At 43.7% G+C, this 19086-nt stretch overlaps 1 protein-coding gene across 2 annotated transcripts in view; it reads right to left on the bottom strand.

Annotated features, from left to right (window-relative positions):
• Kdm5b (lysine demethylase 5B) overlaps positions 1-18459 on the bottom strand; it is a 73317-nt gene extending 54858 nt beyond the window's left edge. The window contains exon 1 of one of the 2 annotated variants that reach the window (XM_034512744.2): positions 18030-18459. In XM_034512744.2, the coding sequence (XP_034368635.1) occupies positions 18030-18233 (204 nt within the window). In that variant the 5' untranslated portion in view covers positions 18234-18459. Of the gene's footprint in view, positions 1-17791; positions 17896-18029 lie in introns of those variants that run through there. The other variant, XM_076941235.1, reaches the window with a different exon arrangement.
• Positions 18460-19086: the final 627 nt, after the last annotated feature.

The raw sequence follows: 19086 nt of genomic DNA, 5'->3' as shown, positions 1-19086 counted from the left end.
CCAGGCTGGCCTCGAACTCAGAAATCCGCCTGCCTCTGCCTCCCAAGTGCTGGGATTAAAGGCGTGTGCCACCACTGCCCGGTGAGAGCAACTTTCAAACAATGCCTGTCTTCTCAAATCCATTAAGAATTTCCTTCTTTTAGTATCCATATATTTAACATATACTGAACATTCTAAATGCTTCTAATTACAGAAATTCTATCGTCATGTTGAGGTCTAATAATTAGCAAAATGATAAAGTACCCTCAATAGAAGCTACAAGTTAGTGTTTTGACCCCTGAAGGCAAACCAGCTAAAACTCAGTGCCAAGCCCACTTGAGGAGCCCACCTTGCAGCCTCCTGGTGCAGACCTAGGGTTCTCCTGTTCCTTTCTTCTAGCACATCTCCATCCTTTCTTACTCCTTCCTCCTGTCAGCCCCACAGAGCCAGTCTTCACTAGGTGAAGACACTGGCTCAACTCAAGAGAAGCTTCTTACAGTAGACAGCAGTTAACACTAGGACCCACAACTGGAGGACCTGCAGAGTGAGCGTTTGGAGTGCTTATCTAAGTCCGAAAAGGAATGTCTAAATCAAACTCCTCCTCACAAGAGATGTATAAAGGAAGAAGAGGTAAGTGGAAAGAGTCTAAGAGCAGAAGTAGGATGAATCCAAGGAAGAGCGCCTTCTGCTACACACAGGAGCTCAGAGGCTGGCAGCACCCACTGACCTGCACCGCAGCAGACCAGACAGAGCTCAGAGGCTGGCAGCACCCACTGACCTGCACCACAGCAGACCAGACAAGATCCCAGCATAAAGTGGGGGAGTGGAACAAAAGCTGGCCCCTAACCCAAGAAGCTATTTGCAATTAACACCTGCTTGGAAAGGGAAACCCATTTTCTGCAATTAGTGTCACTGAGTTTATCAACCTTATTCCAAGGCAAACCATGCCCAGGTTTGGTAGGTATTTGGGGTCTAGGTTTTGGTTGTATTTTGGGGTTTTTGTTGTCTTACTTGAGATTTTTTTTTTAACTTTTGAGATGGAAAGAGAAAAGAGAGAAAACATCAAGTTAAGTGGCAAGGAGGCAGAGAAGATCTGGGAAAAGTTAAGGAGGGAAAGAATATGATCAAAACGTATCGTATTAAGAAAACGTGCTCATGTCTTTAATCCTAGCACTCAAGGAGGCAGAGGCAGGCAGATCTCTGAGTTTAAGGCCAGACTGTTTTACAGAGTGAGTTCCAGGACAGCCAGGCTGATACACAAACAAGCCCTGTCTCAAAAAAGCCAATGATGATGATGATACTGATGATGATAAATTTTAAAACTCATCCAAAAAAGAGCCTATTCTTAATAGTTTGCTAACAGTACAAAAAAATAACATTAAGAACCGAGACATTTTTCTAATTACACATACTCTATGAAACTGTCATCAAGATTATGGAAGGAGTTTGATTTTTTTACCTTTTCACTTATTTACTTATATATTAATCTATTTATTTTCATCATCAGAATTATGTATTAACAGGATTACAATCCAGTGCCAGCAGATGGGAAGAGCAGATGCCTAAATCCATATTCTTATGGTTTATAGGTTTTAAAAATTAACACAAAACTTCAGTGCAAAATTGCTAAGATCCAAAAAAATCTGTTTTAGGGAGTATTTTAAAATAGATGGGTAATTCTTTCAGTTGAGGGTGACACAGATTACCATAAGGACTTGAGAAGCACATACAGTAGACAACTTAGGTGCTTTTCTCAGTAATTAGGACAAGTGACACTAGCACAAGCCTATCAGATGTAAGCTCAATCCCAGGACCCACACAGTAGAAAAAGAGAACAATTCTAGAAAATGGTTCTTTGACCCCCCACACACACACACACCTGCTGTGGCACATGTGTACATACATATACAAAGTAAACAAATAATAAAGATAAAATAAGGGGTTCAAGAGATGGCCAGCACCTATTGCTCTTACAGAGGACCTGAGTTCTGTTTCCATTACCCACATCAGGTGACTCAGAATCACTTATTACCCCAGCTCTACTGGGATCCAACCCACACATATAATGCTGGTGGTAACTACTGTCCAAGGGCCTCAGTTGTATCTCTTTTTTCTTAATGTATTCATATAATTTTATGTGTGGAGGGTTTTGTCCACATGTACGTTTCTTAACCTCCAAGTGTATGCAGTGCCTATTCAGGCTAAAAGAGGGTGTCAAGGTACCCTAGAACTGAAGTTACATGTTATGAGCTGTCATGTGGGTGCTGGGTGTTAAATCTGGATCCTCCACAGCCAATGCATTTTACAGCTTAAGTCATTTCTCTACCACCACCCTTGGGCTGGAGAGATGGCTTAACGAGCACTGACTGCTCTTCTAGAGGTCCTGACTTCAATTCCCAGCAACCACATGGTGGCTCACAACCATCTGTAATGGGCTCCGACAGCCTCTTCTGGTGTGTCTAAAGATAGCTATAATTGTATTCATATACATAAAATAAATCTTTTAAAAAAAAAAAAAAACTTTTCTATACTTTTTAATAGTGGTGCTAGTTCTCAAGCCCTGGACCACAAACGCTGTACCACTGAGCTGTGCGTTCCCAGCCATTCTTATCCTTGAGAGCTCTTCAACCGGTGTGAAAAAGTATAAAACATAACAATCAAAGTCATCTTTAATAGGCTTTTTTAGAAGTTTTATATCAAACTAGTTTCTCTTTCTATTAATATCTTGTATTACTATATTTGTTTCATTGATTGAACCCCACACTTTATCCTTTATTCACACACACACACACAAACACACATTTAAACTACTATCCCTTTTGTGTCCCTGTATTCCATCCAGTATAACATCATGTTTAGTTGTCTTGTCTCTGCTTGAGTCTCACTATGTATATCCCTGGCTGGCCTAAAACTCACTATGTAGAACAGGCTTGCCTTGAACTCAACGAGATCCACCTGCTTCTGACTCCCAAGGACTGTGATCAGATATATATTATTTGCTCTTTAAGATTAGAAACACTTCCGTTTCTCTTCACAGAAGCAAAAGATGGGTGAAGGGGTCAGCAGGTGGCCCAATGGGTCAGAATGCTTGCTCTGAAAACAAAGACCTGGGTTTGACTAGCGAGCACCCACCTAAAAAACCAGGCATGAGAGACACAGAGCTCCCTGGCAAGCCTGCCAAGCTAAAAAGGCCAGCTCTCTGGCCCAGTGAAAGACCATGTCCAAAGTAATAAGGAGAAGCAATAGAGGAAGGCACTCTTAAGCTTCATCCCCTCTCACCTCTGCTTTCATGTGGCCTGTACATGTATAGTGCACCCTCCACTCTTTAAGAGGTTTACAATGCTATCTATTTGTGTGGTTCTGTTTTGTGAGACTGGATCTTATATGTAGCCTGGCATCCTCCTGCTTTTATCTTCTGAGATCTAACATTACAGCTGAGCACTACCAGATCCAGTTTTACTTGTAGACTTTCAACAGCTGAATTAAAGGGACAAATTCCAATAAAGTGTAGTGGCAAACATCAATCTCCCCACTTGGGAGGTAGAGACCAGTGGAGTTAGAGGCCAATGTGGTCTACACAGTGAGCTACAGGACAACCAGTTATACAGTGAAACCCCATCTCAGGAGAAAGAAAATCTAGAGCCGGTAAGATGGTTCCGCATGTAAAAGTTCTTGCTATGCAAGCCTGATCACCTGAAATTGATCTTACAGTGGAAGGAGAAAACCAAATTGTTTTCTGGTCAACACTGACATGTTACACATGTGCCCCAGGACAAGTGATGTAAGCATGTGCATACACATAACAATGATATTAATAGTATAACACTATTATCATTATCATCCCTCGTTGGTGTGGTAGTACTGTTATTCCAACACTTAAAAGTCAAAGGCAAAAAAAAATAGTCTAAGCTACATAGTAAACCCCAAAATAAATTTCAGGAGACAAAGGCTTTACTCAAATTAGAGCTCAGGAGGCTGGAAAGAAGGCTTGGTTGCATAAGAGCAGAGGACCAATGTTCTGTTTCCACCACCCACACACGGTGGCTTACAACCATCTGTACCTCCAGGTCCAGGAAATATGACTCCCGTTTCTGAACTCTGTGGACAACAGGTTTGCTTATGGTGCACAGACAAAATACAAGCAAAACTCTCAAAACAAAATAAAGCAGGTTTGTTTTTTTTTTGTTTGTTTGTTTTGTTTTGTTTTTTAATTAAAACTAGGAGCAGTGGCACATGGCTGTAATCCCAACACTGGGAGTGTAGAACAACCTCTGTAACACAGGAAGGAGTTCCAGGTCAGCTAGCTTCATGAGATCCTGTCAACAACACAATTCTAACTCACAAGCTGGCGTTATGTTTATCTGCCATCACTGGGAAATTGAAGTGTAATTCAAATATGGGAGAATGCAGTTCCCCGTGCATTCATTCAAGAGACCTTGAGTCCAATCCTCAGCAGTGCAAAGTACAAAAAAATCGGGTATGCCCGGGAAATCCAACTTTCCCGTTTGTTTTGCTTTAAGTCTCAATATCAAGCCCAGGCTGAGCTTGAAGTCACACTGGCCTCTAGAGAGCAAGGATTACATACAGTGAGCCAACAAGCCACCAGCTTGTTTTTCTTGAACACTCAGGAAAGAATCTCATTCTCTCCTCCCACTGTTTGGGTTCTAGAAATTGAACTCAAATTGCCAGTCTTGGTGACAGATACCCTTATTCACTGAGCAATTTTACTGGCCCAAAGCCTTCAAGTTTTAAACAACTTATTTCAAAGAACATTTTGGGGAGATGATAGGCATACATGCTATGCAAAGCTAACACCCTAAATACAATCCAAGGAACCCACATTAAGGCTGGAGGTGGCATGCACATTTATGATGTCAGCAGAGAGATGGGAGGTAGAGACAGGGGAATTGCCCCATTGTCAGGTGAGGCAGGCTACCCTGGAATACACTGCAGAAAAAGACCAAGAGAGACCCATGTCAACACCTACTCCTGATAGCTGTTCTTTGAAGAAGCAGCCTGCCTCCATCTTAAGCTTAAAAGCCATAGTAAAAACAAACTAAGTTCATACATGTTTATAATTAAACATGTTTCTCAAGAATTGGGCTATGCCCTACCTGTAACCTTAACTACAAATGGTTCAGTATTGCCTGTTCCAGGAATGGTGATCATGTTTTACAAAGTTGTTCATAACCATCTTGCAACCCTACCTTTGTTTCAAAGGTTCTGGGACCACCTTGTTCTAACTGCCTAATTACGCCCACTGTGCAATCACGTATTCATTCAGGAGGTCATTAGAACTAACTTGTCATACTCTGCTCCTGTGACGCAGGCTATTTGCCTGCCAAATCCCCCATTCGGAAATCCCCTACCCCTGAGCTTTATAAAATCCTTGTCTTCCTCCCGTCCAATGCTGACCTCTTGACCTCCAAAATTTTTTTAAAAGGTGGCACGCCTTTAATCTGACCATTTGGTAGTCGAAAGAGGATCTTTTGAGTTCAAGCCTAGCCTGGTCTACAGAACCAGTTCCAGGGCTACACAGAGAAACCCTGTCTAGAAAAACCAAAACAAATAAAATATATAAAATACATAAACCAGGGGCTGAGAGATGGCTCAGTGGTTAAGAGCACTGCTGCTCTTCCAGAGATCCTGAGTTCAATTCCCAGCACCCACATGGCAGCTCTCTGTTAACTCCAGCTCTGGGTGACCTTTACACAGACACACATGCTGGCAAGACACTAATGCACATAAAAAAATAAATCATTTTTTAAAAATGAACCAGGAGCCAGTAAAACAGCTCAACACATAAAACTTACTTTGCAAACTACATAACCAGAGTTCAATCTCTACAACCCATTAAAAGTGGAAAAGAACAGACTCCGCCAAGTGGTCCTCTGACCTCCACACAAGGAAAGTGACATATGTGCATACATCATGCATCTCACACACACACTATATATATATATATATTTATCTCAATGGATAAAGGAACTTGGTGTCAGGCCTGACAAGCTGAGGTGACCACAGGTGGAAGGAGAACCAACTTCCCAAAGCTGCTCTGATGATCACATGTACCCTGTATACATGAACACACACACACTTTCTTGGGGTACTTTTCTGTTTGTTTGGTGGGTTTTGTTGTTGTGTTTATGTTCTAACACCTGTGCATTAGCAGCAGAAGAATCAGGAGTCACTCTCTGCTAGAGTTCAAGGCCAGACACCTAAAAATACAAAACGATGCTCTAATGTTGTGTATCTGTAGCTTACTATTTCCGTGTATTTGTATTTCAGTGACCAGAAGGGAAAAGCTACATTCATTAAACATGTTAAAGCGCTATACACAATGGCATGAATACTTCTGCGTGAGTTTAATCTTGGTGGCACACCCCTTTAATTCCAGCACTCTATGACCCCTTTAATCCAAGCATTCTATGGTAGTAAAGGCAATGGATCTCTGAGTTCAAGGTCAGCCTGGTCTACAGAGTGAGTTCCAGGGCAGCCAGGGCTACACAGAAAAAGTCTTGAAAAACCAATAAGGTTAGTTTTTAAGAAAAGGAGAAAAAGCCACTGGGTGTCATGGGATTCTCCTAAGGCAGAAGCATGCAGAGTTTCAGGCTAGCCTGGATTAGTGAGTTTCAGACCAGGCAGGGCTTCACAGTAAGATCCTGTCTCTATTTCTTTATTCTTAATAAATGATCACTAACTGAAGACGTCTAGGTTCAAATCCTAGTTCCACCATATACTATCTCTTTCCAACTTTAGCATGTAAAGAGGGGTCCGCATTATTTTTCTTTTATGAGCAAACTAAGAAAACTCTGAAAATAGTACAGGTCCAGGATAATGTAATAATTAAAGTGCTACCAGAAGCTGTGAAATTTTTATTCTACTAAATAACTTTTTCTCTTAAAGTTTTCATTTACTAGATGCCTAATAATATCCTATGCATGTGACTGTGGTGCATGCACACGAAAACACACCACGCCAAGTTTATTTTAGAATCCAAAATTAAATCCTAAACACTGTTCTCTTAAAAAAAAAAAGAATCTAATGAACAATTACCCATTGTTTATAGCAAAGACATATTTTACAAACAGAAAATAGAAAGAGCCATAAGACTAACAATGAAAGAAAAACTAAGAAAATTAATACAATTGAAATATATATAAAAAAAAATCAAAACCCAATATATCTACAGAAATCCCTGAAGCTATCCTACAGGAAAATCTGGTGACTATTCTCAATTTGTCCAAAATGCATCATAATATTGGATAGTACCTCAAGGAGAACAATCTTAAATACTTTAAATTTTACAAAGTAAAGGTTATACTTCAAAAATTCTGCACACACCTTTTTTATTCTCCACTCTTCCTCTCTGCCTAACACACGCACACGCACGCACAAGTATGGAGTGTAGATGTGAAGAAAAAGAACCTACTTTCTGTCTTTTACCTTCAAATATAGCCTGGCAAAGACAAGAAGTTGCCACCTGGCTTAAATATCTCCAAATGATAAGCTGGTATAACCATATAGAAAACTAGAAGGATACTGCCTGAAGATCCTTGTAATTATGTAGGTGTAACAGGGATTAGTTCCTTGTTTCTGGCATTATACAATTAGAGTAAAACAGTGTTTCATCATTGCAGCCTACAGGATACATGTCAATGTCACACAGGACATTAACAAAAAGATCAGTGTAGGACTCATCTCTCAAACAAACATCAACAGAGATCACTACAAAACTACAACCTATCAAAACTCAGAACAAGTGAGGTGCCCAGCCCCAACAGATATATCTGCAACACAACTGCTGAACAAAAGGTTCAGGAATCTTAAGAGGAAGTGGGAAACCTCTTAAGAGCCAGAAGAGGAAGTTTGATATGAGAGCTTTCTCTTAGAAATGCCAGAGAACCTACACCCATAGAGACTCATCAACATGGCTGCCTAAACAAGGCCTGAACTAGGATGACCCCAATAGACATGCTAACAAGGGAATCTCATGGGGACCTGAACCCTAGACAAATAACTACAGATGACTAGGGATGCTGAGAACAACAAAGTCTCAACAAGAAAGTCCGGCTGGGCAGTGGTGGCACATGCCTTTAATCCCAGCACTTGGGAGGCAGAGGCAGGCGGATTTCTGAGTTTGAGGCCAGCCTGGTCTACAGAGTGAGTTCCAGGACAGCCAGGGCTACACAGAAAAACCCTGTCTCAAAAAACAAAAAACAAAAAACAAAAAAAAAAAAACAAGAAAGTCATACTGGTTATCCAATACTAAGTGGTCAGCCCAGAACTCATAATCAGATGCATAGACTAAACAAGTTGCATTTATGTAGAGGCAAGGATCTGTGCATTCAAGGACAGCCAAGGTTACACAGAGAACCCGTCTCGAAAACCAAAAAAGAAAGAGAAAGAAAGAAAGAGAGAGAGAGAGAGAGAGAGAGAGAGAGAGACAGACAGACAGACAGACAGACAGACAGACAGACAATAGCTCCAAGTAAGTGCTTTAAAACCACACTAGGTTTAGACATTAGTTCTCTGAACATTCCAACTTGGCCCCAATCAATGTGACAAAACTAAAAGGAATGAACAGAATGCCTTAGGATGGACCACATGAAGAACACAGCTAGGAAAAGAACCTCGCCAAACTACACAAGATACCAACTAAAATGCTTAACATTTGAAATTTGAAGACTTAGAACTCAGTACATGGGGCTGTAGTGGAGGCTCAGCAGTTAAGTTTTTGCCTTACAAGCCAATCCTTGGAACCCATATAAAGCTGAAAGGAGAGCCAACTTGATAAAGTTGCCCTCTGACCTCCACATGCTTGCCATGATACATGCACCCATATATGCATCATGCATATATACAAAATAATACATTAATAGCAGGCTTTTTCTACCATTGGAGTATCTTTCTAATGAGTGTGTATGTGTGCAGGTACACATGTGTTTGAGGAGTGTATGAGGAAGTCAGGGAGGATATTCAACTCCTCTAAACCAAGTGTCTCCGGTTGACCTACAGCTGAACAATTAGGTGAAACTGGCAGGCCAGTGAGCCCCAGGCATCTTCCTGTCTTCTGTTTTCCCAGCAATGATATTGCCAGAATGGGCTACTACATACGGCCAGAATTTGTATATCTCTTGGTCTCAAACTCAGGTTCTCATACTTCACAGAGACAAGCATTTTATCTAATGAGCAAGCCATCCCTCCAGCTGGACAGTACTTATATATATCTAGAAAGCATTATTAAGTTGCTTGACCTAAAACTAATACATACACAAAAGCATAGTAGTAAAAACATAGTAAAAGTATAAAATGCATAGGTCCACCAAAGAGAGATAAAATATAAAATACAGGTCCTAAGGAGAGATTATAACTCCAAGGCTTTAGGTATGTGTATGTATGTGACTTCAGCTGTCCCTGAAGGTCTGAGGAGCTGGACTACTGGAGCTGGCATTACAGGCAGTTATGAGCCTGACACGGGCACTAGGAACCCAATCAAGTTCTTTACAAGAATATAAGACCCATAAATCTCCAGACCCATAATTCCATGTTTTTATGATTATGAATTCTAGTTACTTTCATTGAAAAAAAAGTTTGTCTATTATTTAAAACATGGAGACAAAAAAAGTGACAGAAGATATGCTGGGCTGTAACTCACTGGCACAGTGCTTGCCTAGCATGCAGGAGGGCCCTAGGTTCTAGGCGCACACACACACAAAATTGTTTTTCGGTTACAGGCCTGGCAGGCTTCAAATTAAAGATTCAGGTACTGAGAAAACCTACATGTGAATAAACCAAGATGTCAGCCTGAAGTACCACACAGTGAGACCCTGCCTCATGTGCTGGAGCACATGGCTCAGCAGTTAGAAGCACTTGTTGCACAATCATGAGGACTGGAGTTCTGATCCCAGGCCCTCAAGCAGGGCATCTGCCAACACTGTTTTTCCAAGTTCTAAAGGTCTAATGTCTTTTCTGGCTTCTTACAGGTGCACAGGTACATGACTTCCCACATCCATATGCACATACACTCACACAGACCTTTAAAAAATAAAAACAAACACATAGGGGTTAGAGAGATGGTTCAATGGTTAAGAGCACTTGTTGTTCTTCCAGAAGACCAGGTTCAATTTGCAGCACCCACAAGGCAGCTAGTAATCATTTGTTCCAGGGGATCCAATACCCTTTTCTGACCACTTTAGGCATTAGGCACTTAATAGTCCACATACACACATGCAAGCAAAACATTCACACACATAAAACAAGGAATAAGGTAGAATGTGATAATGCATAGCTATAATCCAATACCTGGAAGGTAGGGAGTTCATGGACACCTTGGGTTACATGAACCCTCTTAAATAAACAAATAAACAAACAAATAGGAAGATTATATTTGTTAGATTCATGTGGGAAGAGGCTTCCCTGTGTGGGTTTTCTTTCAGTGTATTGAGCTTCCCCGATAATGAGTAAGGGGTTATAGGAGTGTAGGGGACCCCAAAACAGAGCCATCACTGAAAAGTCTCACCTTGGCATGAACAGTGACTTCCCTATGGCTGCCCTTCAGTTAACCTTCCATGTTCCAGCACCCACTAGTTTGGGGTGCTTGTTGCTATTTGTTTCAAAGCAGGGTTTCTCCTGAAACAGAGCCCAGGCTGTCCTGGACCTCACTATGTAGACCAGGCTGGCCTTAAACTCAGATCTGCCTGCCTCTGCCTCCCAAGTGCTGGAATTAAAAGGTGTGCTTCACCACCCAGCCCTAGTTTGGATTTTTATACAAGGTTTCACTATAGTCTTGGGTTGGCCTTGAAAGCATGATTCTGTCTCTGCCTCCTGAATGCTGGGAATAACCTATCACATTCAGGTATATTCTAGGGTTGAAGGTTAGAAATGGGGTTGGGAGGTCTTGCCATATTTCCAAAACTAACCTAGAACATAATGAGTAATCCAGGATGGCCTTTAACTGATTTACCTGCCTCTAAACTAATGCAGATCAGAATGCAACACCATGTCCAATTCTTATTCTAGCTTTGATGTTGTTGGGCTTTTGCCTTTCCAAGTTTCACTAAAATCAACTCTTCTCTGTAGGAAAATGAGGGATATGTATTTGGCCCAGACTTTCGTCTTGCTACATCTGTTCCCAGACTCTTCTTAGCAATGGGAAAGGAGGTAGGAGGCAACTTGATTTAAGCTCTTGCAATCCATTAATTAATCCAGACAGTAGCCCTAGGTCAGTGTCAGATCCCTTTAGAGCCGGATGAGACGGTATACACATTGGGGTAAACAGACCTTATCCAAGGTCATGATGCAATCAGATTTAAAAAAAAAAAAAAAAATCTAGGGCTGGCTTGGAAGATGGCTCAGTGGGTAAAAGAGCTTGCTGTACAAACATGAAGATCTGAAAATTGAATCCTCCGAACTCATGTAAAATGAACCACATGGGAACAGCATTCCTAATTTCAGGGCTTCTATGGGAAGATGGCAAGAAGAGGCAGAAGTATGAAGATTAGCCTGGCATACACCGTAGAAAAACAGACTGTCTCAAACAAGAAGCATGGACCAACGCTAAGGATTGATCTCTGATCTCTGAGTGCATATGCCATGAAATGAGCACTGTCATTTGCATGCACAAATATGAATACAGATGCACAGAAGCCAACTCTAGGCAGCTTTTAAAATAATCCTTCCTTTTACATAATAAACACTTTTTTAAGAATACACACAACACACACAGATTTGATAAACAATGTTTATCCCTAAAACAATATTTCTTGAAAGAAACAGATTTTTAAGAGCTTAGCAGCTGACATTAAACATTCTATCCTCTGGCCTCAGTCTTAAATACTGGGTTTACAGGCATGCATCATCATCATGCCTGGCAACAACTTTACTTTAAAATTAAAGAAAATTAAAATTAAAGAAGAATGTTTGCCCAGTATGTTAAGATACTCCTGTAATCCTAGAATTCAAAGCAAAGTACTGAGTTTGAGGCCAGCCTGGGCTGCTCTGGGAGTTTCAGGCTAGCTTGATAAAAATATCAAGACCCTGTCTCACAACAGAACAAAACAAGGACTGAGAATATATAGCCCTTGGTGCTTCAGAACTTGCCGAACACGAACAAGGCCTTCCATCCTCAGCACCAAAGGAAGAAAAAACTAACACCATATAAAATGCTAACTAGCAACTCTTCTCACAGAAATTGTGTCAATGCTGAAAGCTAAACCACTTTCTGCACAGAAGAAAAGTTACCTAGGAACCTAATCAATCAACACATTAGAGTCTCACAAAGCACTCTTCGTTCCTGAGCACTCCTAACTCTCAACTGTTCTGTCAGACAAAAGGGCCAATCTGACCAGAAAGTCCCTTCCAAATTAGGTGATATAAAATATGGCCAATTCCAGCAATGGAACAAGGCAGCCAGGAAATCGGACCACCCAATCCACACCTCTATATCTGCTAAGAGTTGTTCTCAAAATGGTCAAGTTTCTTTACAAGTCCCCAAAACTGCAATAAGGCAACCAAAGCAGTGGCTAAAACCCATGCAATACATCCCCACACTTAACTAGGCAAGTGACCATCACTTATTAAATACTAGAGCGCTCACCCTGAATTGCTGCAATGTACCTATGTAACTGCAACAAGAGAAAACTTCACATGTTCTCTACAATCAACTTGGTCCTCATTCCAGGAATGTTGCTCTTTGCTTTTATCTAGAAAAATAGCTACAGCAACTATTTTCTATACTAGTAACTATTTTCTTTAAAAACTAGCCATATGCCTTTGATTCCAGTACTCAGGAGGCCGAGGCAAATAGATCTCTATGAGTTCAAGGCCAGCCTGATCTACAGAGAGTTCCAGAATAGCCAGGGGCTATTGCACAGAGAAACCCTGACTCAAAACAAGAAAGTTAGGGGGCGCTGAGATGGCACAGTGGATGAAAATACTTTTCACTTGTTGCACAAGTCTGACAACCTGAGGTTAATCCCTGGGACCCATATAAAAAAACCAGATGTGGTGGCATGCATCTGTGATCCCATCCAGCCCTCTGAAGCTTTCTAGCTAGCTAGCCAGTAAGTACACCTGGCAGAAACAGTAACTGGCTCCAAAACAGAGTGGACTGAGAAAACAACTCCTGAGAGTTGTCCTCTGACCTCCACAGTAGTGCAGAAGCACGTGGGCACCTGCTCACTTCCTCCACAGACAGGCACAGGTAATGGAAGCTTAAAACTTCATTTCTACCCTGGTAGTTAAAGCTTTATCAAAAAAAAAAAAAGTTACTATATTCAGGAAAAAAGATTTAAATGATTTTTAAATTTTTGTGTTAGATGTGTGAATGGGCTGCATGTGTATGATATACGTACGTGTGTGTGTGTGTGTGTGTGTGTGTGTGTGTGTGCTACTGCATGCACCAGAGGAGGGTACCAAGTACAGAGTCCTCTATCACTCTCTGCACTAGGATGGAAGCCAGAAAAACCCCAGCAATCCTCCTGTCTACTCCCCACTCAGTGCTGGGGTTACCAGGGAATGTAGACCATACCCAATTTGTTATGTGGTTGTTTGGATATTTGAGTAAGAATTCCAGTCCTCATGTTTGCACAGTAATAGCTCTTAATCATAGAGCCAACTCTTCATCCTTTAAGACTTATGTGTATTAAGTGTTTGCCTGCACGTATATATGAACACCACACAGGTGCCTATACCTGAAGAAGTCAGAAGGCAGCAATAGATCCGGTGGAACTGGATCTGGATGGTTCTGAGTAGGTGCTGGGAATCAACCCTAGGTCTTCCAGAAGAGCAACAAATGCTCTTAACCTGAACCATTTCTCCAGCCTTTTGTCTTGTTTCTAGGTGAGTTCTTGCTAGGTAGCCCAGGCCTGGAACTGTTACCTAGATCATGCTGGTATGCCATCACACTAAGTCCTCACTTATTTCTTTCTATAAATCCTAATGTGAACCCACTAAGACAGCACAGATGCTTCAGTAACCAAGGGCACTGTACCACAAAGGGCCCAGGTTTGGTCCCCACACCTATCTGGCAGATCACACACACCCCTCTCTAACTTCAGTTCCAGGGGGTCCGTCCAATGCCCTCTTCTGGCCTCTGTTGACAACAGTCATGCCCATGGTCACATATACATACAGGCCAAAAACAAAGTAAAAATCAATCACAAAGAAAACAAAAGGTGGCAAGTCTACAAAACGATCCCATTATTGCACATAAACTATACTGAATATATATATACATATATCTATATGCATATCTATATATGTAATATATATGTTAAACCCTCTAAAAAGCAAGTTGCCATTTTAGCAAACTTCTGCCTACCCACTCCTGTATTCCAAATATCCTTGACTTTTACTGCCCTCCAAATTAAACAAGCAAGTTCTTGAATTTAATCACAAAACCCAAATGATAGACCAGACTTCTACGAACTTGTCTTCTGACCTCCACACTGCAATGTATCATGGGTACATGTGTGCAAATGTACACATACACAGACACAAATAAAATGTAAAACCCAAACAAAATGCAGAACAATGGTGGCACACACCTTTAATCCCAGCACTAGGGAGGCAGAGGCAGATGAATCTCCAGAGTTCAAGGCCAGCCAGGTGTATAGAGAGGGTTCCAGGACAGCCAGGGTTCCACACTTGACAAAAAAAAAAAAAAAAAAAAAAAAAAAAAAGAGAGAGAGAGGTGTGGTGGCACACACCTTTAACCCCAGCAGACCTGTGAGTTCAAGGCTTTGGCCAAAGCTACAGCAAGACACGCCCCTGCCCCTTAAGCACTGTGGTAATTAGCACTCCTTACAAAGTGTATTTTAAGTTCCTCCTTGTTCCCCAAGTGGAATTAACAAGCTTCCCCCCCACCCACCCCAAGATGCTGACTTCATTACAACAGTCTTACATGTAATGGCTATAAAGATGGAGATGAAGGATTCAAAACAACCAAAGAAGTTAAAAATTAAAAATAATGTTTATTGTGCCATCTGGGGTTTGATTTAAATCTGACTTTTGGTCATTACAGAAGGAGAATCTTGTGGACTCTGCCTAACTGCAGCCGTGTTAGGTTATCTGAAAGCTATCACACTGGAGAAATTAAAAAATCTACTGAGTAGCCAAATACTATACAGTGAAATAAAATTTGTACTTAAACATCTAAGTACTCAAAGAGGAAATACTTGCATTTTTAAAAGAAAATAAAAACCAAGTAAAATTTTAATGTCTCACCTCAGAAAATAAACTTAGCTATCCCTGACACTTTGAAGGTTGGCTGCTGTCTTAAACTTGAGGTTTGCATATAGTCCTGACTCATCATTTTATCAGTTACCTGTTTGTATTTCCACAAATTTGTTGTTAACTTTTAAGAACTCATACACAAAATAATGTAAACACACTAAGTTTTCACAAGCCAATCGGCTTAAGCTCCTCACTAAGAAAACAGGTACACACCAAAGCTCTCTAAGTACCATTAATTAAAGATACAAAGCTAAGAACAAAAGGAAATAGAAAGGCTTTTATAATTCTCCCCCTTACATACTAAAAGTATACCACAATCTCCAGATCACTGAAATTTAGCCATTAGAGTTCCAAAAACTCAATGAACAGAAATTTACAGATACAGGAATTATAAAAAGCTACACCATGGAAAATACTTCCTATTTCTTAAATGTTTATTTTGCTGCCACATTTCAACTATATGAAACCACTTGTTTCAGCTTCCCTAACACAAAACACTTCCCAAACAAAGACTGTTTACGGTCTCTTAAGAAGCCTTTGTTCCAGGACCCCTCTGTTGAAGAGCTACAACTTCTGGGTTTTCTTTTTTGTGGTTCTATCAACAGCAAATACTGGCAAACTCTTACATACTGGCACAGGAGTTTGTTAAACAAAGGAGGAAGCAAGTCCCCTCCACACAAAGGAGGGCTCCAGAACAGCACTAGTTATGTGTGTACCTTAGTTCTTCTCTACCCCTCTCCTCTCAGGCTGTAGTATAGAGTATTCTCAATACAAAATGGTGGCCATCATGTGTGACATTTAGAATGGAAAAAAGCAAAACAAACGCAAAAATCCTAAAGACTGCCATTAAGCTGCTGGCCCAGATGAGGAAATGGGTAGCCAAACCTAACCAGAGCAACTCTATTTTTCGAAGAAAATAGCTCTATAAAAGGCAAAGACGGTAAGAAAAAGGACTTACCCCAGTCCTAGTATGCCACAATGCCAACATGGAGGACAACTCACAGCAACCTAACTCCTTATATTTTGGTTTCTAATAACTAAGTTTCCTAATTTCTGGACAAAATCCCATTAATGCAAACATGCAATAGTCACATTCATCTTTCCTGATACATTAAGATACAGCTAAATCGCTCAATGTTTGAAACATGGTCCACGTTTCAGAATGAAAACCTTCGGTCTAACCAGGCAAGGGTGTAACTTCTGCAGGCCTCTACAGTAACAGAAACGTTCCTTTAAGCCGCAACAATCGACCCTGTCCATATCACCAGAAGAAATGAATCTATTTCCAAACATTTCCCCCATACTAGCTGACCTGGACAGTTATTTTCTGAGGCATTTCATTTCTGTTTTCAAAAGTTGTCCAAGAGCAACTAGAATATGGTGTCTGTGTTTTAATTTTTCGTTCGTGAGGGTAGTAGGAAGATTAGGCTTATTCAGGGATCTCTCGCAAACAGCTTTTCTAGAACGTCTACGTACAGAATCCGGTAACTCAAAATGCCATTACAAAGAGCAAGTTTAAGGGAGAAAGGGGTAAAAGGCGGGGGGCGGGAGGGGAGGTCGTTTTCTTCCACTTGTGAGAAGAGCAGGGGTAGACAGAAAATTCTTAAACGGTAGGCAAGGCAGTTAAACCTTTCCAACCGTCCCGGCCGGTCCAACGGTCGTTCAGGCCAACTCAGACTCAGGTCATCCCAAAAGGTAGGCGAAAAACCTGGGGTGTCGCAGCGCATCCAGTTCCGGCTGCGGGAGGGGAGGCGGGGGAGACAGGGAAGGGGTGGGCCGGGCTCTCCGCGGACGTTGCAGCCGTTAGGGTTGTCTTCGGGGGGACACCCCACCCCTCACAGCCCCCCAAGCTCGAGGCCCTGGAGCCACCGCCGGAGGGCCGAGTAGGGAAGGTTAGGGACCAGGATGAAACCTCCAAGAGCTCGTCTGACATCTCCCCTACAAGCACGGCCTCTACACCTCAGCCCCAGCCAGGCCTCCCCCGGGAGCAAAGCGGTCCGGCCCGAAGTCCGTGTGCGAGCGTCCGCCAGGACGGGCGAGCATCAGGGTCTCCGCCGCCTGACCTGCCCCCACGATCCTCAAAGTGCCCCCCTCGACCCCTGCACCCCCCGCCACCACTCAGCCAGCCGCTCCAGACCGGACCCGCGGCTCCTCCCCGCCCCCAGTGGCGCTGGCCGCCCCCTGACCCAGCTCGCCCCGGGGACGCCCGGAGGCCGAGGGACCAGGTGGGGGGGGGGGACCCGGGTCCGGAGGGTGGGGCGCTCAGGTGAGGGCAGCTCCGGGCCGACGCCGCCACCACACAAAGGACCAGGGGCTCCCGCCGCCATATTGAAAACTTTCCTCCTCACACGACAACTCGCAAGTCCCCCACCCCCACCCATCACACACCCCCGCACCCCGAGGAGGAGGCGAGGACCAGCCACCGAGCCGTGCGGGCCCAGAGCCCTGCCTCGGCGGCCGCGTCTCAGCCGGGCTCGGGAGGACTCCCCAGCGACCACCCCGGCGGCTGCCACCACTCCAGCCCGCACCGCTGCCCCGCCGCGCAGCGCACCAGCCCCCGCGGAGCCGCACCGACCTGGCCCTCCGGCCGCCCTGCCAGAGCCCGCTGTCCTCACGGCCCGCATCCCACCCGGGACGAGCCCCCGCGCCTTCCTCCCACCGCCGCATCTCCCACCCTCTGAGCCACCCCAAACTTGACTGGGCCCCGCGGGACGACCGCTCCCCGCCCCCGCGCCTCCGGCCTCCCGGGCCGCGCGTCCTCGCTCCCTCCCTCCCCCAGCCGCGAGCAGGATCCGGGGTGCTGGCTGACTCACCGGCGGCGGCCGCACCTTACAGATCCCAGTCTGCTCGGCTATGGGCCGGATCTTGTGGATGAAAGCGAAGGGGTCCGCAAACTCTTCCCAGCTGGGCTCGAAGACCGGACACTCGGGGGGAGGCAGGAACTCTCCCAGCGGGCCCGGGCCCCCGAGGGGCAGCGCCGGGCGCGGGCCTAGGGGCAGCGCGGTGGCCGGCTCCATCACCGCGACCTGGGCAGGGGCGAGCACAGGGCAGGCTCCGCAACCGCGGCAGCGAGCTCCGCTCGGGCCGAAACCTGTGCACACGCACAGCTCGGGCGACAAGTCCGACTTCTACTAGCAACGGCAACACCTAGGGCTTTTTCAGCCTTCCTCCGACGACGTCTTGCCGCTACCCCACGCCGTGCGCCTCCGCCGCCACGGCGAGGAAAAAAGTCCCCGCTGCCACCCCGAGCCAGGTCTCGCCCCGCCCCCTAACCGGGAGGGGCAGGGGCCTTCCGCCTGGGATGTTTGTCCGTAATGCTTCAGTTGACCACTGAAGTTGCAGAATTCTTGCTCTCAAGAAGTTAACAGTCTAGTAGAACAGAGCTACAGTCGACCAATCACGTCATACATTTTGCCACGAAGGATTTGCATAGTAAAACCCGAGAGGCAGAGTACTGAAATTGGAAGATTCTCCAGGTCAAGAAAACAGCTTAAACACAAGAACAGCAAGGACAGACGCAAGCTCTAGTACTGAGGATAGTAATAACCCTTTGAGCACTTGCTTATCCTAGTCACGGTGTAAAGTTCAAGTGCTTTTCGGGATTGTTTAGTCTGTGAGGGGCTTAAGCGTTTGACCAAATCCGACAGTTCAGACTGTTTATTGGAAAGTGGGGGTGTTGCACAGAAGTCTACACAGATCCAAGGCTGAACTTGAGCAAAAGAATCTTGAAATAATACAGTGAAGGAATGATGGGGCCTAAATAAATTCAACAGAGCTATAGAGTGAAGTGAAATTGTAGGAAATAAAAGACTAGGAGGGGACCATAGGAATACCATACTAAGAGTCTGGCCAGTTGACATTGCTGGGACA

This window comes from Arvicanthis niloticus, chromosome 10, assembly GCF_011762505.2.
Source record: "Arvicanthis niloticus isolate mArvNil1 chromosome 10, mArvNil1.pat.X, whole genome shotgun sequence".
NCBI lineage: Eukaryota > Metazoa > Chordata > Mammalia > Rodentia > Muridae > Arvicanthis > Arvicanthis niloticus.
Note: the sequence above shows the minus strand (reverse complement) of the source record. Positions and strands in the feature narration are given on the sequence as shown.